The 27951-nt window shown below is 35.1% G+C and overlaps 1 protein-coding gene across 2 annotated transcripts in view; it reads right to left on the bottom strand.

Moving 5' to 3' along the window:
• LOC111510348 (uncharacterized) overlaps positions 1-27951 on the bottom strand; it is a 226043-nt gene that overhangs the window by 79834 nt on the left and 118258 nt on the right. For both annotated transcript variants that reach the window (XM_074170556.1, XM_074170557.1), the window contains one exon: positions 13001-13220. In XM_074170556.1, the coding sequence (XP_074026657.1) occupies positions 13001-13220 (220 nt within the window). The remainder of the gene's footprint in view (positions 1-13000; positions 13221-27951) is intronic.

The following is a 27951-nucleotide window of genomic DNA, read 5'->3' as shown; positions in this document are numbered from 1 at the left end:
AAGTTATGAAACACGATGGGAATTGTTTGATCATCTTGATAGTTAATATTGCACTCATTGTGTGATGGCCCGCGATAATTATTTTCAGGTATCAGATGATTATGATCGCGTATTTTTTTGTCTGATATAGTGAATGGTTTGTCACATATATGACAATGAGTTGCTACCCTGAAATCTGTTTCCTGGCTGGCTGGTATATCTATATCGAATGGACACTGGAACACAGTTGCAACATCTTCAGCAAACTGACCTATCTCGTTGGCAAACCATTTCATACAATTTTCACCACGAAATGATCGATAAAATGATAGCGTATCATCATAAGAGCATTTCACATAATATCCAATAGATGCCGGAATGTGTCGTTGATATTTATTGCCATCTTGTGTAGATATCAATACACTCTCCAGATCGGCGTATATTATGAAAGGCGATGTAATTTTATTTTTGAAATTTTTGAACTTTAAAATATGTTTTCCCTCCATGGGTAATTTTGGTAGGCATTCCTTTGTCTTCGAGCAGTCTTCAAGGTGTTTATCTAACTTAGCTTGCGTGGAAAAATAGTGAAAACACCTATTGCAAAAATATTTTTTTTCATTATGGTTGTCGAGTTGATTACTCACCAAACTAGATAGATCTTTAATCCAAAGTGTTTTCTGGTTGGTGACGTAACATCATAGACATTTATTGAATCCTCACATCTTTCATCGTAATACATGTCTTGAATCATGAGTAGATTCACATGTTTGCTTTTATTTTTTGCTAGACTCAATCTTAGCGGTATTACTGTATACTTGGATTTAGAAAGTTTCAACGTATAAACGTTGACTGAGAGATCATTTTGCTCTTCGAATCTATTTATCTGAATAATTGTCATTGGAAAGTGAATACCTTTCAACTTCAGAACTTTCGAATAGTCAGGATAAGATAGAATGTGATCTGAATGTTGTCCATGAGCAACTGGATACAACGCCGAAACAATAGCCCAAGCGAAGCAGGCATTATCATGATTTTTTACATTTATGCATGCTTGTTTTCGTTTGATTTGTGAAGGTAACTCAATGTATGATGAACCTCTGTGCGGCACAAATTTGTTTATGTTAACCCCCAAATTCACTACTGCTTTCAACGTCCAACCACTATCACGTTCCTGAAACTCTTCTAACTTTATCATGATTGGCTCCATAACATGTTCCTCAAACCACATATTCATATCAGTGGTACTATGGATCGATGCGTTAGATGTTGTGAAATACTTATATTCGTTTAAGATTCGATCGCCTTTGACAACCTCAAATTCTCCACCGAATGTCATATTAACCTTCAAAAATGCATCCTTTTTCAATGCATTTTGAATTCGTCTCACAAAAAGGGTCTTACAGTCGATCAAAAATGAGGTGGGGTCCTTATGCTTGAGATTACTAATCACTCCAGTCCGGATACGTGAATTGAAAGCCGATACTGAATCAGCCCAATGTACTCGATTAGAGGCTGTCTCTTTCCGGCTTATCAGGCCTGATCCTTTCTTCATCTCAAATTTAATCTGATTACGTAGTGTTGTAATATTGGCCAAGAATGCTAGCAGATTTTGTTTCCCACCCATAGTAGTAGTATTTTTCAGAGCTTTTTTTATTCTTTTAGAAGCCTTATAACACTCTTCAAGTCCATCCTTCACTGTTTTCTCCTTGTATTCATCCTTTATGAGGCTAAGGATATATGTGATATATTTCACCACATCAGCAAACATTTTTCAAAATTGCAGAAGCAGGTCCAACAATAAATGATCGACCGAAGTGGAGCGCTTATATATATAGCCGGGAAATATTCCTCGAACAGTAAATTAGAAACAGCACCACCTAGCGGGGAAAGCTTTGCGTTAGAAGTAATGTGATCAAATATGAATATGAATAAAATCTGCTATAAAGACACATGTCTTATGGAATCATAGTATGTCAGAATAATGAATTTCTATGATGATAAATATATTAGTCTGAAACACTATATTTACAGGAACAACAGTGAAAATGTGGAAAATATGTGTATCGCGCTATTACAATACCCAATTCGATAGCGACAAGTTGCATTATTGTATCTTTATCATGCAGCAAGTAAATGTTATACTGATTGGAAGAATAGAGAAATCAATATGTGAAAACTTCATATTGAATAATTCAAACTGAAACAAAAATCTTTGAGATACTTGTGTTCGCCTTCTTTAGCCTACACTCTTGTATTGGAATTGAATGCTAGTTTGTATCAAACTCCTAGTGTTGCACTTCTGATGGATACATCATAATACAACATGAAAAAGTTGGTGTGAAGCATGCGTGTGAATGTGCGAAAAATGTTTGCATTTTGTAATATTTTGGGGCTCACAGCCCCATATAGCAGGACATCGATAGAAAATGAGCTCGTATTCAAGTTGAAGATCACACTTAATCAGTTTTCAGGTCGAAGTGTCGAAATACCTCCTTTCTCAGTTGAAAACACACTGGTATATGGTATATTGTATGGTATATTGTATATGGTATATTGGCCTGAATCTTGGATAATATTGGGTTTCAAGAACAATATAGTAATACATTTCAAATTGAAATATGTGTATTGCGACATGTTAAAGTTCATGCCGAGAATATATTTAGGTGTGGAAAATATGTGTCTTTTTCGCTGTAAAATGGTTTGTTGTGACTGTACGCATTGTTCTGGAGAATTTCTAAACCCCATTCAGCATGATGCTCGCAAAGAATGAACTCTGTATTCATTTTCATAGTCAAACCACACTCCACCGTCAGATATTGCAATATAGTGTTGCATTTCAAATGATTAGATTGTATTGCAATACGTGAGAGTTCTTGTTAGGCGAGCATATGCATGTGTGAGAAATATCAATCTATTCTACTGCAAAATGGCATGTGTTGACCCTACGCATCTCTTTCGGAAACTCCGCAAATATCCGTATATCATAACCTTGACAGTGAATAAACTCACGTTGAGTCTCAAGCCCAAACCAAACTGATTTTCAGTTGAAATCATATCAATATCATCTATTATATGGCTTCAGATTTGTAATAGATTATGTTTCGAAAAGACAAATGTAGTGTGACATTTTCAACTATTACATCGTTTTTAGGCCTGCGGAAGTTCATGCAGGGGCATGCATATGTGTGAGACATATCAATCTGTTCTCCTGTAAGATGTCAAGTGTTGACACTACATGTCTACAAATTTCCGCCTAGCATGACATTGGCAGAGAAGTCAAAGTCAAATTTTATTAATAATTTTTGATACATGAATGTATATATAACACGTCACATTTTACAACAGATATTTTATCTAATGTCACTTATATCAATAACAGCACATGTTACACAAAACTATTATCTTCATACTCTTTCAGGGAGTAAAAACAACTTGTTACCAAAAAGTCTTTGACTTTTTTCTTGAATTTGAGAAAAATTGTTTCACTTCTGATGTTGTGTGTTAATGAGTTGAAATATTTTGCCCCGGCATAAAGTGGTGAACTTTTGTAGTCATTACGTTTTATTTTTTCCTGATGGAAGTCGTTCCTCCGTCTCGTTTGATAAGAGTGAATTTCCTCATTTCTTGTTAGCAAATGGGAATGTACATGAACGTAGCTTAATATTTTGTGAAGATAAATATATGGTAAATATGAAAAATGTTTTGTCTTGGAATGTTTTCTCACAAGATTCTCTGTATTTGAGATCAAAGTTAGTCTAATGAAGCGTTTTTGCATTATAAAGATTCTATTTATTTCTGATGAGTATCCCAAATGGTATTATTTATATCAGGCTCAGAATACACTAGAACATATATATCCAAGAGATTATGTCTCAAAAAATTTGATTTCATTGTTGGGAAGGAAAAATACATTTTTTCAGAGAAGTACACAAATATTCGATGTGATTATTGGAAGACAATTTATTGTCAAGTTGTGTTCCAAGGAATTTTGTATATTCTGTTGTTTCGAAACCTAGATTTATTTGGAGAGGGCGCTGATATTTGAAACTGGATAAATGTTGTTTTATCTTCATTATTTATTAAATGATTGTTTCTACACCAACATTCGAATTAATTGATTACTAGTTTTGTTTATTTTCAATTTCATTTAGACCTGAGGACGTCACAATGATTGTTGTGTCATCGGCATACATGGAAACTCGACCCTCGAGAAAAACCTAGCATTCAGTTTCAAGGTTAAACCAAACTTCACCATCAGATCTGGCCAATATGTGGGGAAAAAGAGACCAAAGTGAGGTGACACACATTTTTCAGTTGAATTTACGTCAATATCATCTACTATGTTGCTTCAAATTATGATGTAATTATATTTCAGAAAAATATAGTGTAGCATTTTTAATCATTAATGAATATGTGGTAGTTCATGTTAGACATGCATATGTGTGAAAAATTTCAGTCCGTTCTCCTGTAAAATGTTGTGTGTTGAGTCTACGCATCTGTTATGGGTACCTCACACACATCCGTCTAGCATGACGTCGACAGATAATAACCTTGCATTTATTTCAAAGTCAAATCAAACTTGATGGCTAAATATGTTAATGAGAAGTGAATGAATTTATTTTCGATCAAAGTGATGGCATATTCTACTTTTCAGATATAGTTACGCCGATATCATATGCTGTGAAGGTCGTAACGGAATGCAAAAGTTACGTGCAATATCAAAATCGACAAGTTTTTTGTTAAACGTTACCAAAAAATATAGGTACAAACTATAGAAAATCGGTTCATTAAAGCAGTTGTCTCTTCCGACAATTTTTAAATTCTAACCAAACCCCAATATTTTCTCAATCCTAAAATATTTGTCTTCCGAATATGTATTCTGTAATTCAATTCCAATCTTTTCAGTGTTTTTCCTACATAAAATATACCTAAATAATAACTGTTATTTTATTCGTCACAATGATTACAGCATTGCACAAGATTCAGATCTTAAATTCTATTGGATAGTTAAAAACAACAAGAATTCACTCTCTGAACTCTTATTTCTTATCACTTGTGCTTTATTGGTTTGATTTATGTTGAATCTTCAGTTCACCCTACTTCAACACCTGTCTTAAATTTCAATCCGCCTCAACCTTACCTTTGCACAGCTCAAGTTGATGATTTTAAGATTAATACTTCACGAGATTCGACAATATCTACACATGCACGTTATTTACTCTCTTCAGTTCATACTAAATTACAATTCGTCCTAACCTTACCTTGACACAACTCAAGTTGATAATTTTCAAGTTAATACTTCACGAGATTTCACAATATTGTTCATCAAATGCACGTTATTTAATCTTCTCACTCCACAATACTTCAACACCTGTCTTAAATAGATTACAACATCACGGCTTTTGGCCGTTCACCCACACACAGACCCTACTCTTTAATATGGAACAGGTAGTTTGGGAAATTATTCAACCCACACGAGGGTGGCGATGACTGAATTTCATCTTTAATGCCAGATTGTATTGGGTCGAGCGCGCAGACTTATTTTATTTTTATTTTCAATACAGTGGATCGTGCGACATCTGAATGGTGTATGAAATCTTGTGGATCTGGGGAAATCTGGCAACACTGTCTTATGGAGATTCCCATGTTGGGACAAAAATTTGTAAAACGGAGCTTGGCTTTTTACCCTAAATTTACATGGTATTTCCCATAAGGCGGTGTTGCCATTTGCCCCGTACTCTCTTAGTTCCTCTACTAACAGCTGTTCTGATTTTTCAAACGTTATGTTACATTCTGCAGACCATACCCATTTTACGTTTTTTTAAACAGAGAATACAAAGGTTTGACTACTTCAGAAATATTTGGCAGAAATTTGCAATTAAAATTCAACATACCAAGATACGACTTTAACTCACTAACACCTGTGGGAAGTGACATATTTTTATTGCGATAACTCTTTCGTCAGATGTACAAAGTCCTTTTGTACTAATTACATAACCCAAATATGTTACTGATTTTTTAAAGAAAAAGCATTTTTTTTTTTACTTTCAGACCACAATTTTGCAACCGTTGAAATACTTGTTCTAACCGTTCGAAATGCTCGTTTTCATTTTTTCCTGTTACGAGAATATCATCTAGGAAGCAAACGACCCCAGGCATATTTTGAAACATTTGTTCAACAATATTTTGGAAAATACAAAGTGCACTAGTAATTCCGTATGGAAGGCGTGTGTAAGAAAAAAATTCTTTATGACTTGTTATCGTAACTAATTTCTGAGAATTTTCGGTTAGTACTACTTGCTGATATGCTTCAGACAAGTCAATTTTTGAAAATAATTCACCTCCGTCCAATTGTGAAAAAAAAGTATTCGATCCGTGGCAGAGGAAAATGCTCTACATTCAAATGTGGGTTTAAAGTTATTTTGAAATCACCACACAATCTCAGATCACCATTTGATTTGAGAACCGGTACATGGGTGTAGCCTATTCGGAAAATTCTGTAGGAACTAAAACCTTATTGTTTACTAACCTATCTATTTCTTTCTCGATTTTCGATTTCAAGGCAAATGGTACAAGGCGAGCCTTACAAAATTTGGGAATGGACGCTTCCTTTGAAGTTAAATCAATTTTAAATTTGTTGAATGTGCCCAACTTATTTTCAAAAATCTCATGATATTTTGTTAGTAACCTAGAAATATTTTTTGGAGGTTTCTTAGATCATACGGTAGTTTGGCATGGATGCGATGGATGTTTAGGATGGGTTCACGAATCTTGTGAATTATATCCCCCAGAAAAACATGACTCATATTTCTGTAACACTTGCCGCATTTCAAAGAGTGGTGATGAATGTATAAATGAAAAAGTTTGTCGAGAGTTTTTTGAAAAGGAGTACAAAAAATCTATCGACGCACTAGATACTGTTGAAAGAGAAACTCGAGAACAGAGTAGATCTCTTTCATGGTATAATGAGAGGAAAAAACGGATAACTTCATCATTATTTGGTAGAGTTTGGAAAGCTAGAACTGAAAAGACTCTGCAAAATATCTTGATGGATATTGTTAATCCGCCCAATTTTAGGTCAAATGCAATAGATCACGGGAAAAAAAGCGAGAAAAAAGCTTTAAAAGCTTACATGGAAGAAAAAAATATTATATGTACCACTTCTGGGTTACGTATTCACCCAGAATTGCAATATATTGCAGCATCTCCAGACGCTCTCGTAGATAATGATGGGATCGTGGAGATAAAGTGCCCCTATCGTATAAGAAATATTAATCCCAATGTGGCATGCGGACAAGGTCTTTTGAGATACTACGACAAAAAAATGGACTGCTTAAAGTAACCAGTGATTATTATTATCAGATCCAAGGTCTCTTGGGAGTAACAAATCGCAAATGGTGTGATTTTGTCATTTTCACAAACGATGGAATCAAAATTCAAAGAATTGAAAGATATTTCAGAATATGGAAATTATTATTAGAGAAATTGAGAAACTTCTTTGAAACGTTTTTATTGCCCCGATTAGCAGGAGTTCCGAAAGAACCGATTTTTCGTAGTTTAATGCCAGTAACCGATCCGAAGGGGCTCATAACCAATAATCTTGAATATTACAAGAAAATAATCAGATCATATATTATAGCTACTTTCCAAAGTTATCCCTGCACGGTGAAAGAGATTACTGATGAGGACTTCGCAATTTTGTCTAGCACCGCCTGGCTCACAAACTTCCTCATAGATATACATTTGAATATATCAAATGAAAAAAATGGAAGTATTCATCAAATTGTCGAATGTATTCTAGCTACTCGAATTTTTTTAATTTCCTCTGAGAAAATTCACTGGTCCATCAATGATTTCAAGATAGGTAAGGAAAAATTTGTCTTCCCAATTCTGCAGAATTACTGTGATGCAAATCCTTGCCCAAGTGCACATCATTTCTGCTTAATGGTAATAGACTTCAAATAAATTTTTTTTATCTTTTTAAATCCAACAGGAAGCTCTATTTCAGAGTCACAAATATATTTGGAAATATTTTTTGACTTTTTGAGATATTATAACAAAATGAATAATGAAAAGTACGAGCTAACTAACTGGAAAATAACAGTACTCTCACACGACATACAAAAAGATTCATTTAGTTGCGGTCCATTCATATTATATTTTTTTGAAAATATTGCAGCTTCAAAATCTCAAAATCTAATGAGCAACGTCAACATAAGAGGATATAGAAATAAAATAAAACTTGATATATTACATAATTCTGATAACATGCAGGATAAATGTATCATTTGCGGGGTCATAATAATAGTAGAAACCGAAATAAAACAATGTGAAAAGTGTCGAAGACTTTCCCACGAAGCTTGTCATATGCGGTATGAAAAACGTCCTCATGGAGGATTCATTTGTGAATTATGCGAATGAAACATTGTATAATGAAATTTACCCCTGAAAATTACCCCTTCTATTTTTCCAAAGCATTTCGAATTACTGTAACACAATGTTTTTTGATGACTTGCAGGTTAATATGAGTTGTTAATTTGGAATAGTGTTGCATTTTGAAAATATTTTTAAATATTTCGACAGTCGTTCGATCCCGAGAATATTTCAAACATGAAATATATATTTCAAACTCCCTAACAAAAGTTAATCCTGTATGTAACATCGACCATCTCAATGCAATGATCTCTGTCCACACTTTTCAAATATATCGCTGACAGTAATTACGTCTAAATGAATTGATTTGACTAATGATAATTGATAACATATATATATATATATATATATATATATATATATATATATATATATATATATATATATATATATATATATATATATAGTTGAAGTCTTGTCAGACATTATTTTTTTCCTCGCCTATTACGACCAAACAAATTGTTTTGACCCTGTATATAATTTCATCTGTATGTCTTCAGTTTTGCGAAATACTAAAATTCTTGGCACTCGAAATATTTTTGTTACTTTACTGATGGTCTTGTTGAGAAATTATTTTTTTCCTCGCCTATTACGACCAAACAAATTGTTTTGACCCTGTATATAATTTCATCTGTATGTCTTCAGTTTTGCGAAATACTAAAATTCTTGGCACTCGAAATATTTTTGTTACTTTACTGATGGTCTTGTTGAGAAATTATTTTTTTCCTCGCCTATTACGGCCAAACAAATTGATTTGACTCTGTATATATAACATTCCATATGTTTCCTTTCCAATGTAGCTCAAATATTTTTGGCACACGGAATATTTCGGGTACTTTAGTTGAAGTCTTCTCAGACATTATTTTTTTCCTCGCCTATTACGGCCAAACAAATTGATTTGACTCTGTATATATAACATTCCTTATGTTTTCTTTCCAATGTAGCTCAAAAATTTTTGGCACACGGAATATTTCGGGTAGTTTAGTTGAAGTCCTGTCAGACATTATTTTTTTCCTCGCCTATTATTAATCTATTACAAATCGTTCAGACCCTGTATATAATTTCATCTGTATGTCTTCAGTTTTGCGAAATACTAAAATTCTTGGCACTCGAAATATTTTTGTTACTTCACTGATGGTCTTGTTGAGAAATTATTTTTTTCCTCGCCTATTACGGCCAAACAAATTGATTTGACTCTGTATATATAACATTCCATATGCTTCCTTTCCAATGTATCTCAAAAATTTTTGGCATACGGAATATTTCCGGTACTTTAGTTGAAGTCTTGTCAGACATTATTTTTTTCCTCACCTATTACGGCCAAACAAAACGTTTTGACCCTGTATATAATTTCAACTATATGTCATCAGTTTTGCGAAATACCAAAATTTCTGGCACTCGAAATATTTGTTAGTTTAGTGATGGTCTTGTTGAGAAATTATTTTTTCCTCGTCTATTACGGTCAAACACATTGTTTTGACCGTAATTATATTATATAATTATTTGTATGTCTTCCTCTTTGAGAAATATGAGAATTTTCGACATTCGAAATCATTTGGGTAGATTGTCGATGGTCTCCTCACGGATTTGTAAGACTTTATGTTGAGTATTGTATCAGAAACATGGTCTTGTAATTAGTTAGTTAAGATACGTAGGTTGTAGGTTAAGTTTATTCACTGGAAGAATTTCCATCATCAGGAACAGAAAAAATAGAAAATCTGACAACACCGCCCACGTTTGCTCCTCTATCCCGCATATAATTTTCCCTACGTCAGAAAGTGTGGCCAGGAAACTGTGGCTAACTTTACACTAATTTGCCAAAGCCACTATGACAATTTTCCTAAAAGTCACTGTAGTGGTAGATGCATCCTCTTCGAATAAACGATCCATATTTTTGTATCGTTCATTCCAAGTACAAAAATGTCGCATCCAATTAATTTCCAAATTTGCAGGTAGCTAAACTTTTTACTCTTGCTTTCCATTCTGCTACACTTTCTTCCTTGTTTCGTTTGGCCGTATAAAATTTCAGCCGTTCAGCGAAGTATGAATTAACTGGTGAAAAATGCTCTGTTAACAACTTAATAAGTTCCTCGTAAGTTTTTGTATCTGGTGAATGTGGTACACATAAATTACGAACCAACATCAATTTCGATAACACAAAAATACTAGCAAGCAACGAAAACTTTTACACGCGAACAATCAGAGAGGCTATCGAAATTGAAAAAACGACCTAATAATATGAACAAGAGGGATGATGCGCAAAGATTACCATCAACATGGAGATCCGTTTTATCGCTTCGCACAAGCAATCAAACCGCTCAACCCCAGAAGCAAAACTCGGCACATGACAATACAGGTACAATAACAGAGGCAGCTCAGGTAATAAGAACCAAAACAGGTAGTCGAGCAAACACAGGTAGTGGCAGCAACGCAGGTAAAGGGAAACATCCATCCCTATAAATTGAGACACAGAGTTCGAACTAATGAGTCTGGTTGGATTTTAGGTTCATCATACACACGTTAATTTCACTAATATAGGTTATTTTTTCTATCAGAAACACTCGGACATGAATGTACTACCTGTTAAACGTGTATCACACCTGGTGACTGGCTTGTATAGTCGATATTATCTGTTAAATCTGTTGAAATCTGTTTTTTAGTTAACCAGCTGTCGCTTTCTTGGAACCGACAACTTTTAGAGGTGTAAACTTGTGCAAGTTAAGGATTAACGAGGTCGTACCTTAAAACGTACGATTCCCAGCACTGGTTGGACGATAGGTAGTAAAAATCAACCGTCCGCACTCTCGGCTCGAACCAGCACTTCACGTCCATCCATAACAGTATAAAACAAACGTTTATTAACATGCTCTAAGAAGGAGATAATAACTTTTGAATCAATCGAAACCCGTCAATTTATTATAACACCCAGTTCAAACGATAAATTTATATGCGACAAAAGCTTGTGGCGACATTTATATATTTTATAAAAAAAGTGTTACTTTTGTCGATAACAAACAACAAATAGTACTCTCATGTATCTGCAATGTGAATCTGGCGGCAAGCTTCTATATGTTAAAATAAAAATTATTTCGAAACTAATATAAGATTGTATTCTACATCGGTAAAAAGTTCTATGACTTTATGTCTCTAATGACGATTTGAAAAAAAAATTTTTTGAAATAGCGTGGGATGCTTTAAATGAAATTTCATTATGACTTCAATCTGGAAAACAGCTCCTAACCAAGTGTTTAGTTATAATAACGGGTATTTAGTACCCCACGCTTTTTTAAAGCATGTTTTTTTAGTTTCTTAAACTATTATTCATCTTTCACTTTTTAGTTTGGCTTGCTATTTCAAGCCTATTTGTTTCAATATATAATATATAAGCTTGCGCAGACAGTGTGGTTGTCTCACTTGCTTTCACATATAGACTCTATGAGAAAATTATTCAATCCTGGCGATTCTGATCAGGATAATGGGATAAACTTATGAAATTATTGTATTGTCACTGATTCTTGATAAGTGAACAAAGTTTCAAATCAGTCTGTCCGTTTGAAGTTAGTCAAGATCGAGTCCAAAGGAGTTGGTTACAAACAAACAAACATACAAGTGAAGCTAATAAAAGCGTGTTAAAATTGTGTATTGTAATGAATTCAATCAATTCAAAACGTATTTTCTAGAGCATGTTAACAAAAGCAAGTTTTTGAAAATATGTTATAAAAAAATGTTTAAAATATATGTTTTTTCTGTTAACCAGTTATCGCACCCCTACGAACAACAACCCTCAGAAGTCGAAACTTTGCGAGCTAAGTACTCTTTCTCGATTTCATATCATTTCTAGAAACATGTGGTACTGCCCGGTACTGACGATGCCCAATAGGCTGAAACAGCTATCTCCCGGTGGCCCTTAAATTGAAATCAATATGGGAATGATCAGAACGGTACTTATTATAAATCAAAAACGACACAATTAGTGGACATGACACTTCAAAAAGGGGGGGCAAACCGCGGACACGTGTTTCTGGCTATTGGCCTCATCAGCGCGGTGCAGCCAAGTGTAAAGTTGGGTAACACTTGTTTGCCAAAAGCAGTAAACTGAAGACGCTGTTCATTCCAAACTCAATGACAACACACTACTGACCGCGGAAACCTACCCGGTGGTTATTTCCGAAATATTCGCCCAAAACTAAAATTGGCGAATTTCGTTTTTTGGCTCTACCGCCTGCATTTCGAGTGATCTAAAAAAAGAGCGGAACTTTCAGTACTTTCAATTTACGATGCGTTCATTAGATTTCATAATCAACTTTAGTTTCAAATACATACCGTTCCGTCAACCACTGAGGTAGATATTACCAAAGTAGATGATGCAATGGACGTAATGTTTTCGTGTTCTCAAAACAGATACTAGGTACAGAATCGAATAACCATACCAATTCCGTAGTATCTTCATCGAGGACAACCAAAACACTTCGTCAGTCGTAGACGAAATGTCAGGCATAAAATTCTAGAGACTATGGCCAACAAACTTGAAAAATAGCTTCGACACAAAAAATACTCTGTTTTTTGAACCTAAGTACTAATAACTCACCTTACTGACTGATCGACATAGTCTGATAAACGACTCATAACAGTCTCAATTTCGAAAAAATCCTCGTTGTGTATTAAGTTTACTTTGGAGTATCCCAGAACTTCTTTGACGTAAATGTAGAAGATATATGTGCTCAGCTGATGGGTTATTCTCCTAGAGGTTTCCAAATTGATGTTGAGAGATTGTCCGTTCAAAAGAAAGTGCTTCTTTGGTGTTACTTCTGAAAAAAGATACTCGTTTGAAATTGTATTCAAAACATTTAACAATATTTATAAATAATCATTATGTGTGAGTGAAATTTCTGTAGATGCATGGGATCACGAAATCAATAAATGTTACAGAGAGGGTGATACGGAGGCGAAGGTTTCAATATAATTTTTTTAAGGTTTATCGTTAACGGTTCTGATAATGCAACATGAGATTAATTTTGAAAATATTTCAATCAATATTCCAATAGGGAATATGCACGTGGCTTGAATCTCCACTATGATAATTCCCAGAGCACATTTCAAAGGACCCCGCACTAATATGCACGTGGCTTGAATCTCCACTATGATAATTCCCAGAGCACATTTCAAAGGACCCCGCACTAATCTTATGGAAAACCGGTTTCGGTAAAAATCGCTGAAATTTCAATATGATGGAGCCCATGCCATCCTGAACAAAAGTTACCGTTGCGCCAACTCTCTGAATGCTAGCGTTTGGATTCTACAGGGGGTCGAAGTTTGATATTTTGAGGATTTTTCAAAAAATCCGGGATTTCATTTTCATCGTATGGATTTTTATGATGAAATAGTTCATAATATCTGCATCAAAAAGTTCAAATGACAAAAGTTTCTAGAATCAAAACTGGTGGGTATACAGAGAGTTAAACTTTGTTTTTGGCAATTTTTATTGAACTTTTTTCGAAAAAATATTCATTTTCCTGCATATCCATGAGAAAGACATGATGAAAAAAACGCATAACATAATAATAATTTATATCATAGGTATCTAGATGACATATTGTGACAAGGTAAGTAAAGGTTAAAGATAAATTCAGGACACGGCACTCAAGTTCCTGTTGGTATTCAGGAAGTGTTTTTCAGAAAATGTTTTTTCAGAATGATTCTTAACTCTCCCTTCGAAAGTTGCATACAATTGTATAACAGTGAGTTGTAGAATTTGATGGAGAGATAAGTGAACGACCTCTGAAACAGTGACGTCTTATGACGAGGGACATGCAGTTTATTTTTTGATCTTACATCCAATGAATGTAGCATAGACCTAGGAATCAGTTTATTGTAAAGTGATGTGGGAATTTTGTAACTCAATACTTTGTACACAAAATTGCAAAGATTATAATTAGTACGATTGATCATTGTCAGCCAATTTAATTCTTTGATTTTATTCGAGACATGATCGAATTTTCTTAAAGAATAGACAAGTCTACAACAGAAGTTCTGTACTTTCTGTTTCCGATTTAAATCAAATTTACTTAAAAGATTGCTGTACACAATGTCACCATAGTTGAACAGTGATAAGACCAACGACTCAGTGGAGAAGGGATGTTGAGGAAAGATTTTGAAATAATTTATAAAATCATCCGCGAATTTAATTTATTTTCTGACATAATGTAGATGAGTCATTCTTTATTATAAAGTTTCACAGTACAGTATTTCATCGATTTCTCAATAATCAATAGTTCCTTTGTAATGGAAAATAATATCGTTTCCTGAACAAACTTCGAAACATTTCAATGACAAAATTAACTGAAATGAGAATTCATAAATACAAAGGTTGAAACTCAGTCTCATTCTGTAAATATATTTTCGGGCATATGCATGAGCATACGAATACGAATCATGTTTCATACAGTTTATGAAAACAATTTTCGAAAATGTTCCGATGCTGCTTCGAATGTGTCTGCCAGTAAAGTGTCAAGCCAAGCATGGCCAAGGTACTGCAGAATTTCCCAAGTGGAAGGGGCGTATAGATTTCCCTGCAATCCAAGAACTATTTCATTTTTCAAAAGGTGTATTTTGATATACTGCATAGTTTCAAGTTCAGGTAGTCTAGTTTTATATATTCCCGAATTGTCTACAGTTGCTTGCATAGAAAAGTAGTACACTTATTTGAATTGAAGGCGTTATATTTTTAGGAGTGATTATTTTAGGGAAAGAAAGTTTTTGTATTTCTACTACTCCATCTTGATACAAAAAAAGATGAAGGAATCCCCCAAAGAAAGGAAGGAAGTAATCAATTTGAAAATAAGTAACTCTACACATGTGTAGATCATGCAAAGAAGTAACTTTCAGACACAAACTGAAAAAAGTCCTCCCGAAACAGCTACTTTCATATAAACATTGAATTACACGAAAGAAAAAAATTCTTTCGATACAAATACTTCTATATGAACACTGAATTATACAGAAGATACACTTAATTTCAGCAGTGTAAACATGACCTGTATAAATTGATAACTGCCATATTTCTTTTGTGCTTCCTTAACGTTTTTTAAAAAGCCAAAGGCAATTTTAAAAGATTAGCACAAGAATTGCTACGAAAATCACAGGAGGAATATGACGTCCAGGCTCGAGAGGAAATCTTTATCTAAGAAATGATCCATGGGTCCGCATGAATGGAAACTTGATTCCAAACTTTCCTCGCCTTACGGTAGATTATCTAAGAGATTTGACTATAGGTATATACCAGGTTGAACTTTCACCTTCGTATATACAGGATTAATTCGAAGGGGAAACCGTTAACCTCCTGTCTCAAGAAAGATGCCCATATAGAGCATACGCCAGAATTCCTAAAATGTGTTCAAACTTGTGAAAACCTGCTTACCAATGAACCACTACTACAGTATCCGGACTTCACAAAGCCCTTTAATTTGACCACAGATGCCAGCAATTTCGCCATAGGAGCCGTTCTATCTCAAGGACCCATAGGAAAAGACAAGCCAATAGCTTATGCATCCAGGACCCTGAACGAAACTGAAATGAAGTACTCTATCATTGAAAACGAAATGCTAGCAATAGTTTGGGCCACCAAATATTTCCGACCGTATCTTTTCGGCAGAAAATTCAAAATTCTGTCAGATCACCGTCCCCTCCAGTGGCTCTTCTCCTTGAAGGATCCAAACTCAAAACTGGTCCGATGGCGCCTGAAGCTAGAAGAGTATGACTACGAAGTGGTCTACAAAAAAGGCACAAGTAATACCAACGCCGATGCGCTCTCCAGAATAGAGATACATACAAAGGAGCTCCATGAAGCAAATTACGACGACGACAAGGCATCTCTATTCAACCATCCTCCATCAGAAGTTCCTGAGTCTGCAGATGACATCATCGACGATCTGTTTAAAGATTGCTTTCATCACCATTTTCCTGAAGATAAGGACCCCATACCGCAAGAACAAGAAATTCAGAATGAACCCCCAACCGAAGGAGACAAGGAATGCGTGACCCTGAACCCGGAAGTTACCCCAGACGAAGATACTAGTGGCATCACCAACCATACAGCCAGAGAAAGTCCAATATTAGAAATACCAATATCAGAGAAACCTCTCAATGTCTTCAATAACCAAGTCATCTTTAAACGAGTAACCTATAACCCAGCAAGAACGGTGATAGAAGAAATATTCCCGAATAAAAGAAGATACCATGCTCGGTTGGGAAACGACAATATGGACGAAAATGTTTTCAACTTTTTCAAAGAATATATCAGCCCGGGAAAAAAATACGCTTTGATGTTCGAAGATGAAGAACTCTACCCCAGCATGTGCAGAATCTTGAGAGAGACATTCAAGAATTCCTCTTTCGATCTCATAAAATGCAACCGCCTTTTGGAAGATGTCAATTGCTCAGCTAGACAAAAAGAAATAATCAAGCAGCAGCATGAAGGAAAAACAAACCATAGAGGAATCACCGAAACGGAAACTCGGATCAAAAGATTGTATTATTGGCCCAATATAGAAAAGGATATCGAAGAAGCTATCAACTTATGCGAAACTTGTCAAATCAACAAGTATGACCGAAGACCAGAGAAGCCAAAGTTCATGCTGACACCTACCCCAACAAAGCCTCTTGAAATAATACACATGGATACCTTTCAGGTTAGTGGACAAAAATTCCTGACGATTGTGGATGCATTTTCAAAATATGGCCAGGCGTATCCAATAGAGGGATGTAATGCTATCAACACTCTCAATGCTCTCTTAGTATTCATCAACCATCATGGAATACCACATATGATCGTCACTGATAATGGAACGGAATTCAAAAATGGACTGATCCAAGAATTTGTTGACACACATAAAGTCAACATTCACTATACCACTCCAGGAAACTCTCAGTCAAACGGGATAGTCGAAAGATTCCATTCCACATTGAAAATGTTCCGATGCTGCTTCGAATGTGTCTGCCAGTAAAGTGTCAAGCCAAGCATGGCCAAGGTACTGTAGAATTTTCCAAGTGGAAGGGGCGTATAGATTTCCCTGCAATCCAAGAACTATTTCATTTTTCAAAAGTTGTCTTTAGATATACTACATAGTTTCAAGTTCAGGTAGTCTAGTTTTATATATTCCCGAATTGTCTACAGTTGCTTGCATAGAAAAGTAGTACACTTATTTGAATTGAAGTCGTTATATTTTTAGGAGTGATTATTTTAGGGAAAGAAAGTTTTTGGATTTCTACTACTCCATCTTGAAACAAAAAAAGATGAAGGAATCTCCCAAAGAAAGGAAGGAAGTAATCAATTTGAAAATAAGTAACTCTATACATAGATGTGTAGATCATGCAAAGAAGTAACTTTCAGACACAAACTGAAAAAAAGTCCTCCTGAAACAGCTACTTTCATATAAACATTGAATTAAACGAAAGAAAAAAATTCTTTCGATACAAATACTTCTATATGAACACTGAATTATACAAAAGATACACTTAATTTCAGCAGTGTAAACATGACCTGCTTGAATTGATAACTGCCATATTTCTTTTGTGCTTCCTTAACGTTTTTTAAAAAGCCAAAGGCAATTTTAAAAGATTAGCACAAGAATTGCTACGAAAATCACAGGAGGAATATGACGTCCAGGCTCGAGAGGAAATCTTTATCTAAGAAATGATCCATGGGTCCGCATGAATGGAAACTTGATTCCAAACTTTCCTCGCCTTACGGTAGATTATCTAAGAGATTTGACTATATGTATATACCAGGTTGAACTTTCACCTTTGTATATACAGGATTAATTCGAAGAGGAACCTAGATTCATGAGAGTCAGGGTTTTTTCGAAGTTCAGAAATGCAACAAAATCTCATCTGTGGATCGAATATGATGATACAAAAAAACCTGATGAACCAAACGAGCTCGTATTAGGATATTATTGTAATTGTGAAACCGGTGCCAGGTGTGTTGTGGTATCTTGGTCACCCTAGACATGACCCCGACAATTGATACCCTTCAAGTTCCCTACTAAACTCAATAATGGACGCGGCAAATAGACCACAACAAATGGTTCCTGATGGTGCGTTTGAAATAGTTGGGTAGTGAAACAAAAACAGCCATGCTTGTGAATAAACTCCTCACAATTTATTTGAATTACACCTCAAAAAACCCAACACCGGTATGTAGGTGGTCAATTTGGATGCATGACATTTCGTTTTGTTTTAAGGACAAAACACAAGCACTACAGAAAAATCTTGAGGGGCTCTCAGAGCGGTGCCTTTGCGAAAGTAGCGATTCGCATTGGATTTGAATCGCTGGAGATTAAATCCATTTGGAAAAATGTGCCCAGGAAGTTCATTTCTCATAAACGCAGTTCTCCAGATGAAAGAGTTCTTAAACAGTGAAGGTCGAGGTGTACTGAGTTGAACCTCAAAACGATGAGCAGCCACAGTCCGTCGCATATTTCTGATTTGTACCGCTTGTTCAGTATTTATATTCATTATTATTTGTTTACTCTCTCATTTACCCTGTATATAATTATATTTAGTTTGATGTTCAGTTGTTGTAACTAAAACAAAGAGAATAAAAAAAAACTTTTTTGACTGACATTGAATTTCAATATTTCGTTCTTCGAGACCGGATTTAACTTAGATATTCCAGGTAAAATACAACATTAATTGGTCCTTCTACGCCTTTACCGAATCAACCTATTGAGACATGTCAAAAAATCGAAGAAGCGAGAGATTAGCGGAAAAACGGGAAAAGGAAGCGATTTCTATCAGTAGTGAAAGGGAACAAGACAACATTTCTTCCCGTGGCTTACAGTTGGAGCAGAGTAATGACATTGATGACAAAAACTCCACTTGTAAGTACTCACATGCAGACAGCAAGAAGAAAATGTCACGGCAGGGTTCCATTCAAGAAAAGAAATCGATTAAGTCCAAAACTAGTAGCGCCCGTTCAGAAAAAGTCAAAAAAAAATTGATGATTCAGACAGAAATCAAGAAGAAAGAATTGGAGCAGAAATTATTGAAGAAAGAACAAGAGATTCTCGACTTACAATTAGCCTTCAAGTTGTCACAAATAGAATATGAATCTTCGGATGTATCAGTGGAAGATGAGTCTCCATCATGTGGATCAGGGTCAGTGATTAACAATGGTTCGAATGTTCAAAAATGGGTAAACGAGTTCACTTGGAATGGTAATAATGACACAAAAAATTGCACGCCTTGCTGTTCTCAGGTATGTGAACAATTTTCTACATTGTCAAACGCAGAAATATATCCTACTCCTAAAAATGCAAACAACTGTCAAAATGACGTTAGGAAAAATTTCAATTCACGAGAAATGTCTAGTCAATCAATTGACAATAATGACATAAAGAAAATTTTGACTAGACAGAGTGTTCCGAAAGACTTGCCGAATTTTAATGGGGATCCTACAGAGTGGCCCAATTTCATTCACCAGTTTGAAAATTCTACTGCTTTGTGTGGTTATTCAAAAGAGGAGAATCAAAGCAGGTTACAGAAATGTCTTAAAGGTCCTGCCAAAAAAATAACACAAGCATTATTAATACTTCCGCAAAATGTTGATAAAGTAATAGAATTATTAAAAAATAGATTTGGTCGATCTGAACATATTATTACTTTATTACTCGATCGTTTGAGAAAATTTCCAATAATTAAGGAAGACAAATTAGATATTTTGATAGCATTTTCAGACGAAGTTAAAAATTTTGTATATACTGTCCAGTCATTGGAGGAGAATGAACACTTATGTAATCCTTTGCTATTACAAGACCTTCTGAATAAATTACCGACTTCTTACAAATTGAATTGGGTAGAATATATTACTGAGAAGACAGTAAAAAATAAACTCATTAAATTTTGTTCATGGTTAGGATCTAAAGCTAATGCAGCTTGTCAACTTCAAATTCCACAAATTTCAGAATTCAAGGCTAATAAAGAAAATTACAGAAATAAAGATATCACTTTAGCCACAAAATTTGTTAGCAAAAAATGCATTTGCTGTAAAGATCAATTTCATGGTTTATTTTCATGTCATGTTTTCAAGTCGTTTTCCGTTGATGAAAGATGGTCCTTTGCGACAAAGAATAGAATTTGTTTTTCTTGCCTGACACCTTTTCATGGTTTGAAAAATTGTAGAAGAAAAAAGATATGTACAGTAGATGGATGCAAGAGAGTACATCATGAGCTTTTACATAAAAATGAAGAGAATAGAGAAACAAATTCTACTTCGCAAGTCACTGATATTGAAACCAATTGTCATATTTCATCAAATAGACGAGTGTTACTGAAAATTTTACCAGTCTCTATTTCGAATGGCAAAAAAGAAATTGATACATATGCTCTTTTGGACGATGCTAGTACCATAACTTTAATTGATAAAGATCTCGCTGATGATTTGGATCTTGATGGTCCTCAAAAGTCTTTATGTATCCAATGGACAAATAATCAGACAGAAGAGCAGAATGACTCAAGAATTGTTACTTTCAAAATATCGTCAAAAACGTGTAATTCTAATTCGAATTTTTATTTGAGGCATGTTCGAACGATCAAAAATCTTTCATTGCCAAAACAAACTGTCGATATTGATCAGATTTCTTTGAAATATCCTTATATTGACAACAAAATACAATCTATGATCGATGTACGTCCTAAAATTTTGATTGGTCAAGACAATTGGCCATTGTTGGTAAGCAAGAAAATAATTTCGGGGCCTTGGCATGGATCCGCACTCACGAAAACATTGTTAGGTTGGGTAGTTCACGGAAATTTACATCATAGTAATGATAATATGAATACATTTGTTTGTTTTGTGGATTTGAAAGAAAAAGATGAATTAGACATTCTCCATGACCTGATTAAAGAACAATGGAAAATGGAATCATTTCCTACTTCAAGACAATCTTTATCCAGAGAAGACATTAGAGCTCAAGAGATCATGGATTCTACAATGCGGAGAATAGGTGACACGTTTGAAACAGGACTGCTTTGGAAAAATAGTAATCATCATTTACCGGAAAGTAAAAAAAATGCCATGAGAAGACTCGTTTGTACGGAAAGGAGAATGCACAAAGATGAAGAATTTGGTCGAATGTATTGCGAAAAGTTTGAAGATATGATTAAGAAAAATTATATATCGAAAATTTCTAATGCAGAAGATAATCTCAACGACGGAAAAATCTGGTATTTGCCACACTTCGGTGTCATGAATCCAAACAAACCCAATAAATTACGAATCGTATTTGATGCCTCTTCGAAAAGTAATGGTAATTCCTTAAACGACTTTCTGCTGACAGGACCGGATTTGTACAATTCACTTCAAACAATTCTTTTGAATTTTAGAATCAAAAGATATGCGTTTTCAGCAGACATCAAAGAAATGTTTTTGAGAGTGAATGTCCGGAAAGAAGACAGATCAGCACAGAGAATTTTATACAGAGGAATGCGAAGAGATGATGATCCAGATATATATGAAATAAATGTGGTATTTTTTGGTTCATCGTGTGGCCCGTGTTTAGCCCAGGAGGCCAAGAACAGAAATGCCAAAGAATTCCAAGAAGAATATCCTGAAGCGGTCAAAGCCATCATCAATGATCATTATATGGATGATTATCTTGGGGGAGCAGATAATGTCCAGGAGGCAAAACAATTGATAAGGGACGTAATATATGTACATAGTAAAGGTGGATTTACTATATGTAATTGGATTTCCAATAACCCGATTTTATTTCAAGACATAGATGACTCACTATTGGTCAAATTTGACGAAAATTTGAATTCTTCAGAGGAAAGAATTTTGGGTATATGGTGGAACCCCAAAAAAGATATCTTTCAATTCAAAACAAAATTCCATAAAATTGACAAAAATTTATTGGAAGGTAACAGAAGACCGACAAAACGAGAAGTACTCAAGATCGTCATGTCAGTCTTCGATCCCCTCGGATTTCTCGCAAACTTTTTGATACAAGGTAAAATCATATTACAGAAAACATGGAGAAGTCAGATAGGATGGGACGACGAAATACCAGACAGTTCGATTATCAAATGGGAGAAATTCATACAAGATTTGAGGAAAGTTGATGATTTTAAATTGCCAAGACAATATTGTGAAATGAATAGGTCCGATTCTGAAATTCAGCTTCATATCTTCTGTGATGCCTCTGAGAATGCGTATGCAAGTGTCGCATATTTGAGATGGTCTGGAAAAGATGGCATTAAAGTTTGTTTTTTGAACGCACGAACCAGAGTATCACCAATAAAACCACTATCTATACCAAGACTTGAACTACAGGCAGCATTAATTGGATCACGGCTGGGTTCAAGCTTAAAAAGCGTTTTGAACTTAAAAATTGATGATACAATATATTGGACTGATTCGAAAACAGTATTATATTGGATTCGATCGGAAGCTCGACGCTTCAAAATGTTCGTAGCGCAACGTTTGGGAGAAATTCAAGAGCTCACGAATACTTGTGATTGGAGATATGTTGGAACAAAAGAAAACGTGGCAGATGAAGCAACAAAGCAGTACTCGAAGATGGATTTTTCTCCTGACTGTAGGTGGTTAAAGGGACCAGAATTTTTGTACATGACCGCAGAATTTTGGCCTGTTGAAGAAAAATTCAGAACAAATAATAATCGACAAGAAGTAGACTTAGAAGAAAATAATGTACTGGTTCATGTAAATATGAACGATAAAGGAAATGTAGTTACGACTGATCCAAATAAATTCTCTAAATGGCAAAAATTATTGAGATCAACCGCTTGGATACATAGATTCATACAAAATTGTAAAACAAGAGCAAAAACTTCGGGTGAATTAGAAGTATCAGAATTAAATCAAGCTGAAAAAAATCTACTTAGCAGATGTCAAGAGGAAACATTTAGTGAAGAAATGAAATCTTTGAGAATTCATGGCATTGTGAAAAATACGAGTCGTCTGTATACATTGGATTGTTTCCTTGATGAAGAAGGCTTGATCAGATTGGGTGGAAGATTAGATAACTCCAAACTTTTAGATGAATATGTGAAAAGACCGATAATTTTAGACCCGAAACACAAAATTACGAAACTGCTTATATTTTATTATCACGAGAAGTTCAATCACCATGGACAAGACACTGTATTCAATAGCATGAGACAAAAGTTTTGGATACTACGTATGCGACAAGCTATCCGCAGTTGCTGGACAAACTGCCAAAAGTGTAAGAACAGGAAATCCTTGCCGAAACCTCCGATTATGGGACAGCTTCCAACATGTAGAATAGAACGGACAGTGAGACCTTTCATAAAAACTGGAGTTGATTATTTTGGACCTCTTTTAGTTTCAGTCAAGAGAAGTCGGGAGAAGCGATAAGGGGTGATATTCACTTGTATGGTTACCCGAGCAATTCACTTAGAGATTGCACACGACCTGAGCACGGATGGTTTCATTCATGTTTTTCGACAATTTGGTAGTAGACGAGGTTTTCCGCAAGAGATGTATAGTGACAGGGAATTTTAAAGGAAGTGACAGAGAACTTCAAAAAAGTTTGGAATCGTTTGACCAAAATAAAATAAAGGAATTTTGTACGCTGAAAAATGTGAAATGGTTTTTCAACCCGCCATTAGCTCCTTTCATGGGTGGATCATGGGAGAGTTTGATAAAATCTATCAAGAAAAATGTGTCGGAAGTTCTTACAACAAGATACCCCCAGGAATATGTTTTAAGGACAGTATTTGCAGAAGTTGAGAATATTTTGAACTCGAGACCACTTACCCATGTACCCAATGATCCAGATGATATGGAGGCTCTAACTCCAAATCATTTTTTGATTGGAACTTGTTATTCAGCGTTACCTTGTGCTGAAACTGATGAAAGGGATTTGTGTTTATTGAACAAATGGAAGGCAGCACAAAGGCTCACAGATTTATTTTGGCAAAGGTGGGCTAAAGAATATCTACCATCTCTAGCAAAACGAGATAAATGGCACCAGCAGAGAAGAAATGTCAAAATAGGGGATATTGTTCTATTTTATGACTCCAATAGTCCACGGAACATTTGGCTGAAAGGAATAATTACAAATGTTCACCCTGGGAAGGATGGCAAAATCAGAGAGCTTCTGGAACAACATTCAAGCGAGCTGTATCTACACTTTGCATACTTGATGTATTCAAAGAGAAGTCTCCCGAGAATAATCAGATTTGAAGTAATTTCTTTCATTCGAATCAATTACTGCGGGAGAGAATGTTCAGTATTTATATTCATTATTATTTGTTTACTCTCTCATTTACCCTGTATATAATTATATTTAGTTTGATGTTCAGTTGTTGTAACTAAAACAAATAGAATAAAAAAAACTTTTTTGACTGACATTGAATTTCAATATTTCGTTCTTCGACACCGGATTTAACTTAGATATTCCAGGTAAAATACAACACCGCTCTTGGTGGAATCAAATGTGCCAAGTCACTTGAACACTTCCCGTGAAAGTATCTATAGAAGAGAGACGAATATCCAACCTTTCTTCGATGTTCCAGGCTATCAAGGTTGCACGTGATGTTCGCGTCTTCCAATCAGGCAGATGGCTCTTTTCTGGATGGAATCCAGCAACTTCAGGGTATGTTTGGGGGCAGAGCTCCATATATGAGAACAATACTCCAAAGAAGGTCTGATCTGAGCTTTATAAAGCTGAGGTCGAAGCAGAAAGCGTAATTGTCTGACCTGACATTATTATATCCGGTTCGGAGACATTTATCTTTTTGGAGAAAACCGATGCTTGGGTTTTTGTGGCATTGAATTGAACATTGTTACTTTCATCCCAATTCGAAATCACTTCTAGATCCTCATTAAGATATGCAATCTCCTGCTGCCGGTGAAGATGTGTCTCCGTAGTCGATGTCCTGGAATCCAAATGGAATGACAAGACAAGTGTGCTGTCGTCAGCAAAGCAATATATTGGATTCTTGATTTTTTCCAATAAGTCTTGATATACAATAAAAACAGGGTTGGAGACAATATGGATTCCTGGGGAACACCAGCGTTGATGGTGAAAGTATTCGGGAGATATCCGTCGACGGCCACTAGCAGGCAACGTTCTTTCAGCTGAAGAGCCATACATAAGTATGATCCGACAAGCAATATCATCGAAGTTTGGCCAACAAACCCTCATGTCACACACGGTCAAAGGCCTCAGAAACATCAAGCGCAACAGCTCTTGACTCTTCCTGTTTCTCGATAGCGTTATTCCAAATATGGATCACATACGATAGAAGGTTGCTTGTTGTTCTTTGTTTCCGAAAGCCATATTGATTATCGCTCAAGATTTTGAAGCTTTTCGAAGACAGGTTGAAAATTCTGCAAAATACTGGGGCGAGTTCATTTGCGCACTTTTTAAGTACGATGACGGACACTTCATCAGGGCCAGACGCCTTGTTAATATTGAGGTATTTCAAAATTCGCCTGACTATAGACGCAGTCAAAAAGTAATTTCCGGCATTGTGGATTCTAGTGTGGGAATAGGGGGTGTTGCCTTTTCCAAAAAATCGACTGTGGAGTTGGGACGCAATTGTTCAGCTAGTAGATTTGCTATTTCTATGACTGTTGTTACAATTGAACCATCCGCTTGTGTTAGTGGTGGATTTATGGATTTTGTAAAGTTCTGATTAACAGCTTCAGCTACCGACCAGAAGGATTTAGACCCGTTGGGATTGGCAAGCAGGTTATCCCCAATTCTCTGATTGTGAAGTTCTTTGCTTTCATTTATCCTGAGTTTGCAGCTGTTGCGAGCATTAACAATACGAATAAGCATATATGCCCACAAATTCAGTGAGAAAACAAAATACAATCTATTAACAAGTACTCAATGAATGATCAAAAGTAGTCTGAAAACTGTATCGAGCAGAGATATATATATGTATGAGAAAATAAATATTTTGAAAAAAAATCTCGAAACATTCATCCCCCTCCCCAATATACCTACACAGTTGGTTCTGGTAAATGCCTACCGGAAAACAACTATATTGTCAGCTATTACCACGATGGGCATTGAATTATATACGACAGACATTTATACAAAATACCTCATCAAGGTTGAGTCTTGCAGATGTTTGTCATACACCAGCAAGACCACGATGAAATCAATCGAGTAGATCACCTACAGGACGGTTTCGGGGTATTACCTCTCATCACTGCAGTCCAACCCAAATAGCAGTCTGCCTGGGACTCGATTGACTTCAATGCGTTTCGACTGCATGTATGAAACGTTCATCTGAGAAAGATTGCCAGTATTGAAAATTATTTTATTGAGAAGTTTTCTGGAATACGAATGTATCTAAGAAGTCAGAGATGTTTTTGCTTGAGGAAAGGGTGTACTAATTTTTCTATTCTTTTTTTTTCAGAGTATCCAACTGATTTTGACTGATTTTTCATGAAAAGAATAGTAATTGACATATCTTTCTGAATTGGTAGGTTTGACATACCAATCAGTGATCGAGGAATTATTAATTTCACGGATAACTTTTGTATCAATGAAAGGAAGGGTGTCATATCTATTGACAACATCAAGAATTATATGAGGTTTGCCATAACGTATTTCGTTAAAATAGGAATTCCAAAAGTCACTTTAGGAAGTATGCTTTCAAAAGGATCGTCTATTACGTATTGAGCTATAAGGAGAAACAGTAGCTCCCATTGGTGTATCAAGAATTTGTTTATAGTATTTACCTTCGAAAGAGAAATAACTTGAGTTGAAGATAAAATCACTTATTTCAATAATTTCTTTTTGGTTTTTTGAGCATTTTTTATTTATATCATTCCATCTTTTTATAATACTTTTTTCCACTAGATGCATAGTTATATTGCAAAAAAGTGAAATCGCATCAAGGCTGATCAGAATATAACCTGGAGGTAATGATTTTTCTTTTATAAAATTTGAAAAATCGAAAGAATCTTTAATATAGAATTCATTTTCACAATTATAAAAAAAGTAACACATTTGACAATCTGTCTTCATATAATTCGTCTGAATCTTGTATTCTTGGCGATGGCGAGACCTCCATTTGAAGAAATTTCTAACAATTGTCACTTTCCGAAATCCTTTTGTGAAATCCTATAGGAAATATCAAGTGGAGTGAAACTTGATGAACCAGTTCAAAAGCTAAGTATCCTCAAAATATATTTTTAATATATCAAACACATTATTTGGTCAGTTTTAACAACATGTATATGAGGCATTCTATTTTTTATGGTTAATTCCATATTTGTGTATCATTTATTCCAATGACTGCTAACGATGCCCCTTCTCCTTCTCTTGATAACAAATTATGTAATATTTATGAAAAATCCTTGAAAACAACGAAAGGGCTCAGAATTAATAATGGAAGAGTTCATAAAGTTTCGAATACAAAACCTTGTTTGAATGACTCAGCATTACCACTAGCTTTTGATTCTATTTTGTTGCCTCATTCTACTAAATATGTCATAATACTATGTTTCATGAAAAATTGTCCTCATTGAAA

Source organism: Leptinotarsa decemlineata, unplaced genomic scaffold (genome assembly GCF_025532065.1).
Source record: "Leptinotarsa decemlineata unplaced genomic scaffold, Ldec_3_MD MMD2_P_RNA_scaffold_9, whole genome shotgun sequence".
In the NCBI taxonomy this organism is placed as follows: Eukaryota; Metazoa; Arthropoda; class Insecta; order Coleoptera; family Chrysomelidae; genus Leptinotarsa; species Leptinotarsa decemlineata.
The sequence above is the reverse complement of the archived record's forward strand: the minus strand, read 5'-3'. Positions and strand labels throughout refer to the sequence as shown.